At 34.0% G+C, this 12,087-nt stretch overlaps 1 protein-coding gene across 1 annotated transcript; it reads right to left on the bottom strand.

The window, feature by feature from the left end:
- Positions 1-4,569: 4,569 nt before the first annotated feature.
- On the bottom strand, positions 4,570-11,118 carry LOC128158145 (uncharacterized). The gene is made up of 4 exons (XM_052820895.1): positions 10,613-11,118; positions 6,198-6,293; positions 5,200-5,306; positions 4,570-4,922 (listed from the first exon to the last, which is right to left on the bottom strand). Exons 1-4 carry the CDS (start codon positions 10,755-10,757, stop codon positions 4,716-4,718), a joined length of 555 nt encoding a protein of 184 aa, XP_052676855.1. The 5' UTR covers positions 10,758-11,118; the 3' UTR covers positions 4,570-4,715.
- Between the last annotated feature and the right edge of the window lie 969 nt (positions 11,119-12,087).

Genomic DNA, 12,087 nt, shown 5'->3' with positions numbered 1-12,087 from the left:
CTGATTGCTTAAGACGCAGTTCATAATCCTTTCTATTACCCTCAGTGTTAGCAACGTACTTAGCAACGGGTAACATTAAAAATTGTTACATGCGCGAAAATTATGCGCGTACGGTTCGCTGTAGAATTCACGTTATTCCTATATAAAAGCAGTAAAATTTTCTTAAAAATTAAGACATTCAGTATAACAAAATAAATAGTGCCTGTTTGGGAGGATAACAGTTGAAATTGACACCCCTCGAAAACCATTGTCAACCTCCGCTTCACGTCGGTTGACAATGGTTTTCTCGGGGTGTTAATTTCAACTGTTACCCTCCCAAACAGGCACTATTTATATAGTGTGTAACTTTGGATCGTCGGTATGTCTGTAATATTTAATCGTCTGTATGTCTGTTATATTTGATCGTTTGTATGTCTGTTATAAATGAATTGAATCATCCGTATGTCTTTAATATTGATTCGTCTCCATGTCTTTATGATATATACAAACCAACTCGTGTGTTGCTGATGAACCTGACGTAGATTGAAATTACAAAATCCGTCATAAGGTACAGAAGTAGGACGACATATCCCCAGTTGGTCAGATAAACCGGCCACAGCTCACTGGTGACGCCCTCGGTCTCCCACCAATAGATCTCCACTATGACCCAGGCCAGGTGGAACAGCAACCATAGGGAGCACCACAGCGGGTACATGTACCTTGTTTGTCCGAACTGAAACAGTACAATAGGTGAAGAGTATCACGTTATTTAAACGCTTGGATTTTTCTTTATTACAAAATTGATTTATTTGAGAAAGATTTTCCTTCATATTTCGCAGATATATTCGTTTCAAAAGTTAAAATTTTCACAATGTTGACAAATGATCTACACTTACTCGCTCAGAATACCTAGCGTTCTGAAATGTTTTAAATACCCGATACATTATACGCACCCTTTCAGGATTGTTTCAACAATTTTACTTTTTAATTTAATAACCATTGATTAATCTTGAAGACAATTACGACATTCCATTGATAGCCATCTTTGCTGGGCAAGGATTTATGATCCGTTCCTCTAAACTACAACCGGTTGTAAAGAAGTTGATCGTAATGAACCTCGCGTGAACCCTTGAGGTATAAATAAATATCGAGTTATAAAGCAAAAAGTAAATCGAGAATATCTTGGGACAGAGTATAGTAAAAAATCCTTTACAACGGATCATAAATGTTAATGATCAGATAATTTTGCAAACAACGGTATTGTAATGTATTGTATTGTATCTTAGGTTCTTTTAACCATCGTGATCTTGCTTTCGGTGTATTTTTTGAAGTTCATTGGAGGGGAGGGGGGTCGTATCTTATTGAAGTAAATGTACATCAATGGTGCATTTGAAACTACTCAATCTTTACCTTAAGGCGACTACGAGAAAAAAAGCTGATCAACTTGTGCCTATCTCTCTTTTATTGATTTCTCAGCTTGGCAGCTTGCACGTGTATAAATGTCTTCGTTGAGAATTAGTTGGTCAAATGCGCTGGGCATTGTTTTATCAGGGAAAATCATCTAACGACAATTAGGGAGGCTAACGTGCATATAAAGACAGAGAGACGAGACTTGTATGTAGCAGCACGTTGTCAAAAATTATAAGTTAGAAAACTGAGTGTACTGAAACTCATTACAAATTGCCCCGCCTTGTCCTTTATTCTGTTACTTATATTCTTACCTATAGTGACTGAAGGTTTGTGTTGGCAATACGTATAAAAACCTTTTTTTAAATCCCGTACAACGAACATGTCTCGGAATGCCGACGACACGTGTAGAAGAATTGGTCGTAGATGACAAATTTCTCTCGAGGCATAATCCATACCTTAATTTTATTTCCAGGTATCCTTTTATTACATTGGGGGTGTATATATTTCCATATTTTAATTCAAGTAATGAGTTATAGATTATTCAGATAAAAGACCCATCGATTGTGAAAATGCTAGAACGTTGATGTTCATATACTTTGTAAAATTATTCTTTTCACAAAAACGAATTATAAGCTCAAATTTAACCGCAAAGCTATGGGAAACGTATTCAAAACAAGGCCTTTTGTTTTTGACGTGTAAATTTAAACAAAAGTTCCTTGAGGCCTCTTTTGTTATATACCTTGTCTGTATGTATTACTGTAATAAAGAACTTAGTAATATATATATAACGCACTTTGCGTTAGATTTGGGACCAAATCAACCCACTTTGAGAAAAATGTTCATTTGGGTCCAGGTCAACGCACTTTAAAATTTTTACTTTACAAAGTGCATTATGAAGGTGCATGAACATATTTCACTATCAAGACACTTAACGCATTTTGAAATTACAAATTCTGATATTTAATTTATTTACCCTTTCGTTTTTAGTCTGACAATGCATCATTCAAATTGATTACAGGAAGAAGGCCCCCTACCCATCATCTTTACTTTCTAATCATATGATATTTTCAAACTGGAGAAAACGTAAAGAAAAGCGTTACTGAAAATACACTACAGTGATATTAAGTTTCTTCCATGATATGTTAGAAAATATGTAAATGCAACAACAATAATCTTCCCAAACCATTATACAAATACAAATAAGTTATTTGATATATGTTTTACATTGACTTCCATAATATAAATCATTTTCGTTTTTGATTTAACCTAATGTTTTGTTCGAGATGATAGATTTGTTTTTAAAGGAGTAGTTTAGCAGCATACATATTCACAAGTATAAAATCAACGTCTGTCAAACCGAATTAGACTGTAAAACAAAAGATTTTTTGAAAGAGATTAATAGAATCATTCATTATTACGAGTGCGGGATAGTTAAATTCCACCGAGGGGACAAGATTCACTGTCTAGGACGAGGCTTTGCCGAGTCCTAGACCGTGAATCTTGGCCCCGAGGTGGAATTTCACTATCCCACACGAGCATATAATGAATGATTATTTTTCTCGCATTATATTAGCTTAAAAAAATGATGTTTGACAACTTTCTGTTATGACGTTCAAAAGATTACTTTCGGTTTATCCCTCCGCGTGCTTCAAATAGTGCAAGTTAAATGAAGGCATACGACAGTTTTTTTCAATTCAAATATGAAAAATTGTAATTAATTATGCAACACAATTACTTAATGGATAATCTCATTGTACTAATTTGCATTTCCCTACAGCAGACAACGTTTGTTTACGTTTTAAAACAGCGTAGTAATACACAGTGTAAGACAGAAAAATCTCACACTGCTGTCTCACACCGGACAAACCGATCTCACACCGGTGATAATGCGAGAAACTCTTATCCGGTATTTTTAAATAAAAACAAATTAATTATATGAAATTGCCCTAGTGATTCTTCACCCTCAGTTACCTGGAATTCTACAAATTTGTCCAGCGTCGCGGAGTCCAGCCCAAGGTCCTTCTTCATTCTCTCTAGACAGACCATCCTCTGGTGAACTTCTCAACGCCTTCGATCTCTCTCACTACTCTTTACGAATTCTATTCGTCTGAGTTTTGATTTACATCAATAGACAACCTTGCGTATCAATTGAAATTATATTCAATTTCAATATTGATGTTTTGGGGTTGATGTTCTGAGAGAGAGAGAGAGAGAGAGAGAGAGAGAGAGAGAGAGAGAGAGAGATCCTTTGAAATGTCACTATCTTGTAAGGACTAAAAACGAGTAATATGGGAAAAAAAGCACTGCATGCTGAGAGACGACATAGTGGTACGTGATGATATCATGGCAAATTGTGCATTATGTTCCGAGAGACTTCCGAATGGAGGAACGATCATATTTCCCAGTATAAATATTTCTAAGAAAAGATGTTTTTTCTTCTTGTTAATTTCTTCAGGTTGAAAAGATAACACGTCAAAACAGAGAAATATTGGATCTAATTGTTTCTTGTATCGATTTCAATGTATGCTTCGGTGAAGGATATATATCTATTGTATTTTAATTACAATCGTTGACGGGTATGTATATTTTCATTACGATTCGTCAAAATGTTGCGGAAATTGTAACCTTGCATGGTACGGATTGTAAGAGTGAAACAGTGAACAGTGGAGCTACTGAAGTTACATCAATCTCAGGCATTGTCACGTATCACTTGATGAAAGGCGTGATGATTTTACTAATGGCTAAACAATCTACCAGTGAGGAATCTTTATGGATTGCTAGCATATATATGAACTCTATGTCGGCGGGTGTACACTATACTATTCATGTATATATAGTGATACATCCCCATCATCTGTGTTAATTTACACGGAGTCTGGATAGTAATGCTACTAAGTAATCGACGCAATGTGGGTTTTTTCTGTCAAGTCTTCGATGGCCTTCAAGGATGTACTCGGCAAATAGACGTGTATGTCGAACTCGACTCTGTTGGATTTGCTACACAGTAAATAGCACGGATGAAAAAAATCGGATGAATAGAAGTTAAAACGCCATGTGTTTCCAAAATATGCATCTTCAGAATGTAACAAATCTTATATCGTAATGTAAGATATAGAACTATAAAAAAATATCGGTAAAATCTATTCAACCCCCCCCCCCCCCCCCAATAAAAAAATAAAATTCTTTACATGATATATATCCTTTAATACACTTTTTAGGACATGATTACATGATAATAAACAAACACATCTTGTCAAGTACAGAATCTTTTACCTTCTAAATCTCTGAAAGCGGATTTTCAGCAATCATTTATAACAAGAGTGACGTCAATTAAATGATTGATGACGACACACAAGTACAGGAATGTCCGCGTGGTGTATCAAGTAATCACTGACACTACCCAGCAGAGTTCTTCTGAGTTTACCGTGACCCCTACTTCCGGTGACAATCATGGTTGCGTTCAGCTCCTTGGCTACATTGATTATTCCCTCTCCGGGCTTGCAGGCGTGAGTACTTCTGACGCTTCCATTAATCTTTTGGCGAGGAAAAGAACAAAAGAAATTAGTCGTCATTTATCACAAAAGTAGAAGATCCAAGAAAACAACGCAGCTAATAAAAAGATGAATATATAAATGAAAAATCTAAACACCAAAAAGGAAAACACCTTTTCAGTTAAAATTAAAATATTGAAAAAAAATGAAAACATAATATAATAAAACAATGAATAGATAATTTAAAATAAAAAAATGAATTAAAAAACCAAACAAACCAGGCTTCCATAAAACATTAATAATAAGTACGGAAAATTACCTCTAGTTGTCGTAAAACTTTAGTAAACGTCTGAAGTTTCTTCTGTATTTTTTCTATTTCATGTCGGAATATAGTTTGAAAGGCATCGATATCTTCTGTGTTAGGCGCTAAAAATATATGGAACAATATTATGACTCTAAGTGTTAGCTCACAATGTTTTTTAGATTGCAATGAATACTTAAAAGAGGAAAGATGCTCAAGTTCACAAGGGTTATAACTATTAAACCATATATGAGAGTATAGTTAATATATAGATAAACTAAAATAACCACATTCTGTTAATATTTTTTATCTCAATATTTTATCAACAACGCATTTTGTTTGCAATGACATAATGATACAGAAATAAAGGAGACGAGTAATTATAATATTATGTCTGTTTAAAGCAAATCGAAGGAACAGATAAAAATGGTTCTCAAGAGATTCAAACCAATCACTTCTGAAGCGCCTACTGTCTCCTTGAGGCGGTGTATTTTAGATTATTGCTCCATGTATCAATATCAACCGCTCACCGTCACATTGGGCTCAACTTTTGACCCTTTCATTTTTACTTTACATAATTTGATTACAAGTCAAGTCTAAAAGAAAATGTATCCTTATAAATGCTACAAATATAATTGGTAGAGTATCTGATTTATAATTATTTACAGTCGATCGATTACAATCAATTTTTTTTTCTACTGGACTTCATTGCTTATTTTTTTTTTCTTCTAATTTTTACATTGTTATAAAATAAGTGATAAACCATACCACTGAGAGATTATCTAATTTAATTTTGATTCTATAAGTCATGACCATGCTTTAAAATAAAGCTAGAGCTCTATAGATAAAACGTCTTTACCAGACCAGAGTGCAATTACCTCAGTCTAAAAATGACGAATCGACGAGCTTACACAGACAACGAACTAGAAAGAAATTAGCATATACAATGACAATACGGCTAGAATAGCAAAGGTTAAACAAAAGTCGTACGTACGTTTGAGGATCACGTGACTTACTTTGTAGCCACTGGGCGGAAGTGAAGATCTCGCTCATTTCTACGGCGTATACAAGAACTACTACGTCTTCCGGTCTGTGACATTTTGAGGCGTACCCTAGGTAAAAAAAAATTGAAGAACTGTAAGCTTTTAATGTTTAGATACTTACATGTATAAGAAAAACATCAACTGGAAAAATGTGAGACATATATTTACGAATCAAATGGTTAACCTGTTTGTAAAAGAACATGATATTTGTATATTTGTATATATCAAACCACGTGAAAAGAGAATATTCAATTGTCATTTGTAGTTTTTTTATTGTTCTTTCTGTATTTTTTTCTTTATTGTCTATATCTTCACAAAGTTTTTGTTCTTGATATTTAACTCTAAAAATAAATTTTGAAATGTGCTCCAACAAAAAAGCAAACCAAAGAAATTATCATTTATAAACACAGATTTTTTTCATAAGCGCAAAAAGTAGATATATGACAACGACCTTTAAAGGGTACTGTTTTATAATGTCATAACAAACTTGATTAAACCAATCAAATGGCATGTTTCACTTTTCTGTAGGTGATATTGTAACGGCATTGTAAGGATTATTATGATTGCCACATTAACATTGTATATAAACTTCTCTTTGATGTAAAAAATAAAATTCATAACTTATAAAAGGGTGATGAACGATGGATGAATTGATGGATGGATGGATGGATGGATGGAAAGATGGATGGATGGTTGGTTGGTTGGATGGATGGATGGCTGAATGGATGGATAAATGGATAAATGGATGGATTGATGGATGGAAAGAGATGTTTCTACAACAATGACAGAGTAAAGTTAAGCATAATTAAATTACAAGTCATGAGATAATAAAAACAAAACATAATCAAAACCATTAAAACATTATTGAACACTATTTAAACAGTTTACATTCACGAGGTTAAAAAAAATGGGCAATTTAGAAAATAATGTAATATTTTGATACTCGACATTGCTTTTTTAAAGCACTCACATGAGATTGGGCTTATATTGTATTCAAATATAGTTTTTTTCAAACGGGATTGTAAAAAATATAGAAGCCTGAGTATGAAAAGCATAAACTGTATCTTTTAGTATTCATCAGGAGTAAAGACATGGCCTTGCATGCCTTCATATTTGGTGAATGCCACGGAAGACCCTTAGTTTATGACACGAGCTCCCTACTTCCTTTTACACCGTTATGTCATTAATGTCTGTCATCCACAAAACATTGAATTTTAAGTTTTTTTTTTCTCTAATACAACATCTCGATAAACAAAACCTCATTAATGTCGCTCTAAAGTGCGGGGCTAATGGGACTTTTATTGCAGTTAATGAACACCGCGGCATATCACGCGAGGAGGTTTCCCGCCATCACTGACCATGCTGAAGCAGAGCTATTCAGATCCGTATCTGCGCCAATCAAGAACGCATCTTCCGTCGATCTGGAACATAAATGTCCATTAAGGCAGTCTATGCACTCTTGTTTTGGTCTGGGTCTCACCAGCGCTTAATACTTAGACATATGGCGCACGTCTAAGTGGTGTTTGATGTTTTTTCCTGCAGATCATACACCTCAAAACTGTCATAGTCTACTTGTAAGACTTATGTCCCAGTGGTGATATTATACACACCATAGACGTCGCCATAATCGAGGATCATTTTAATTTAGAAAAAAATACTCTGTGGTTGATGTTATATCCATTTTTAAATAAAAATATGCAAAAGATCTTGACATGGTCTATTGTGACCATTTTAAAAATACATGCACCATGTAGCGTACTTTGAGATTCACCCTTATTCATTCCGGATCTTACATTAATAGGTTCTTGCAATAATCCAATTAGCACTTAAAGTACTTTGATTTTAAAAGGATGGTGAATCAACCATGATTTCCATTTCCTCTTTTAAAACCATATACAGAAATCGTTTACCAACATCTTACTTACAATGTATAGAAACCAAACAATGGATTGTTCAGCTAACTGCTGAATATAAAAAATGTAAAAACAATCATGGCAAAATGATCTTTAATAACCTTAAATAGCTTGAAAAAATAAAACTATTGTAAAATGTACTACGTGTTGAATATCAATTAGTGTCAAATGCATTTAGTCAATTCTGTCAACAAAAATAGTCTGTTCATTGTTCGGATGATTCTCAATTCACAAAAACATTCCATCAAATGTTAAATATCGGGACGACCTGTCGAGGCCTAACACAGAAAACATTTCCTGAGCATCGCATGTCCCGCAGAAATCGCTGTTAATATTTGATAATGACTCGGGAGTGTGATGCAATTTTACCTCGATCAATAACCACAGATTGTATGCGTTGAGTATCAGTTTTCGCATTTATTTCACAGAAATTTTTCAAAATAATCTAAAATTGAATGCAGGAATCAGGCGAATGAAAACATAAAAACTCCTTTCATAAATTGGCTCTCGTTCTTCGGTTACCACCGTACTAGAGCAGAATAAGGTGGACTTGGTATAGAAAAGGGGGCGGGAGGTAGAGTAGTTAAAGGAGTTCAATTGCAGCATGCCAGAACAATATTAGGAGCAAATTAATTTTTGGCAAAGATTTCCCATTTTCTAATTTGACATATGCATTTGCACATTTTATTATTTTTTTTTACCGTGTTTTTATATTGTTTTGATCGTAAAGAGGTCTATCCTCAAGTAAACTGTTAATATTTCGATGTCGATCAGCACTTTACGCATGAATCAATCAATTATCTAATCGAATACATAAAGCAAATGTTTGTTTAAGAAACGCTATACTATTGTTATCTCATCGTGAAAAAATTTCACTTCACATTGCCCTTGACTTAAGAATAAATTCAAGGTCATTTGTTATAACCTTTACCGACCTCGATGTCGTTTCAATAGTATATAAATAGTGCCTGTTTGGGAGGGTAACAGTTGAAATTGACACCCAAGAAAACCATTGTCAACCGACGCGGTTATTTATTATACTGAATGTCAATTTTAAAGAAAACTTAAAAGCTTATCTATAGGAATGACTTGAATTCTACTGCGAACCGTACGCGCATCATTTACGCGCATGTAACAATTCGTTTTATTATACTTTAATGTTAAAAACTGAAATCTGATTGGTTTAGACGCAGTTGATAATCCGTTCTATTACCTTCAGCGTTAGCAACACACTTAGCAACGGGTAACACAACGGATTGTTACATGCGCGTAAATTAAGCGCGTACGGTTCGCCGTGGAATTCACATCATTTCTATATAAAAGCAGTAGAAAATCCATAAAATTAAGACATTCAGTATAATAATTCGCGTCGGTTGACAATGGTTTCCTCGGGGTGTCAATTTAAACTGTTACCCTCCCAAACAGGCACTATTTATATAATGTTACCCGTTGCTAAGTGTGTTGCTAACGCTGAGGGTAATAGAACGGATTATCAACTGCCTCTAAACCAATCAGAGTTTAGTATTTAACATGAAAGTATAATAAAAAGGAATAATGCATGGCAGGAAATTTCAACATCAACAGAATTTATAGATCCTCCACTTTATTAATCGGGACAGTTTGTGCTTTTGGATCAGACTCAAATATACAAAATAAAATTTAAATCATTTTAAACAACTTATGCGTCAACATTTTCGTAGGTCAAAAGCTTTTATCTAATGGTCATAATCTTTTGAAGTAGCCATGGACGCAAGTCATTCTATAAACGTTATAGGAACCATGATATCACAATTAAGTATTTTTAATAAACAGCAATAATTAAAGGGAATGAAGTACGTACCTATTATTTTATTTTAAATTTTATGTATTTTTTATCATATAAATCTTGAAGACAGTACAAATTCTACTCATATTCCAAGCGACTAATTTTCGTGATCAAAAGATGATTTCGATAGTGTTGCAAAAATAATTTTTCAAAATAAAGGAAAATTGAGAATAATGTAGTTCTTTCTTCAAGATCTGAGAGTATTTTGACTACAAAACTTAAACGCAAAAGCGAACACAAACGGCATCTTAAGGAGCTTCGACGGTCAACAAATTTACCATCAGATCTACAAAACCTTTCAGATGTGATTTTTTTTGCTATGAAGTATTATTAAGAAAAGAAATAATCCATAAATTTTACATATTAAATTTGGGTATTTGACTATATTTTTATATAAGAGCCCTTTCTCTAAAGAAGGTCAATACAGTCTAAAAATGGGCAAGACAGTCCAGCCCTCTTAAGTATGCCAAAAAGGATACAAGTTAACAGTACGTAAGGGCATTCCGTAAATTCATAATTTATGCCATCATAATTATGCAATTGGCTCTTTCCTTAGTCTTTGAGCAACTGGTAGACAATTGAATCTTTGATACAAAGAAAAAATGAAAATGAAATGTAATCGTATATAAGATACAATATAGTGAACTCACACTTGAGGGCGTTAATAGCAATGTCACTCCCGTCCATTGCGAATATGACAACATTTCCCTTGGTCTGAATGGTCTTCTTGGCCTGTCCCGTGAGGTCGGGCTGCTTGTCCGGTGATGCAGTCTCCGTTACGGCACTTTCCGCCATTTCGACCCGCTATTTTTCTGTCGCCAGGCCCCGAAGTCCCTTTTCGTCACAGACAGTTTTTCCGTGCGGAAGTGTTATCAAACTTTCAGGTTTTTCTGAGGCACACGAAGCCCGTAAATTCAGACTGATGCTTAAGCCGTAGATCGATCCAATATTTAATTCCATCGTATGGTTCCTTTCTCCGGAACATCACGGTTTATTTTGATCGGCACGCTATACATCTCGCTCACCGATACCACGGAGTAGTCCGGTGTTTGGTGAGTAGAAGAAACAATGGGCGGCTCGTTGCTGACTACACCAGTGACTTCATCAGTCTCGCTCACACTCAATAAACATTCTCTGAACGAAACCAGTTCAACATATCTACATAAATATTGGCGACTATCTACATAATTCGTACGTGTTGCCGTGTGTTTGAACTGGAAAATATTATTTTAAAAGATCAAGATGTTGATATTATTTTTAAGGAAAAACTAATCCTGATAACTTCTTTCTATTAATGGGTTTTTTTTGCAAGAGACGATCACGGCAGCATTTAATTATCTTGTTTTGTTATCCAGACAATCAACGCATGTCCATGACGTCTGGAGTCAGACCTTCTTTGCCTTAGCATTGTTTACATGATGATTCATTTGAGATATGCCAGGAGATTGCATTTTAATTGGAGGATAACGACTTTCAAATAGTTATTCATCGCACATTCGTTGCACTAAATAATCATTCTTAGCTCAGCACACTATTGAGGCATTATCTTTTAAAATGCTCATCTTATTGTTATTTACATATCAATTTCAGTATTGAAAATATGATTAGAAAAACTAAATTTTATTCAACCAAATACTTGAAGTAAGATTTAAAAAATAACTAAATAAAAATAAAATAAATGATCAATCATTAAAGAAAGATGAATGATAAAATAAGCTAAAAAAATAATTAATCCAAAATAAACAAGAATAAATAATTGCATAGATACATTAATAAAAATTAAATATTGATATGCAAATCCGACATACAAGAAATAATACGTCACTAATTATGAACTCAACGTGTTATTGATCGTTCAATTATCCCAATCCGTGATACATGTAATTGAAGAAACTCCTATAAGGAAACAGCTTCATTTTACTTATGAATGGATGAAATCTGCAATGGAAATTTTAAGTATAGATTTTCTACATTTGAGAAATAAGTTAGAGAGTAGCATAAACAGACGTCAAGTTTAAAATCGATCATCATGCCTAAAATAAAAAAAATTAATTTACTTTCAGGATACGTGTTCATCGAATATAAAATGTCAACAATTACATATAAACTGTAGGTACGTGGCGAG

This window comes from Crassostrea angulata, chromosome 8 (genome assembly GCF_025612915.1).
Source record: "Crassostrea angulata isolate pt1a10 chromosome 8, ASM2561291v2, whole genome shotgun sequence".
NCBI classification, from domain to species: Eukaryota; Metazoa; Mollusca; class Bivalvia; order Ostreida; family Ostreidae; genus Magallana; species Magallana angulata.
This window is presented reverse-complemented; position numbering and strand designations above follow the sequence as displayed.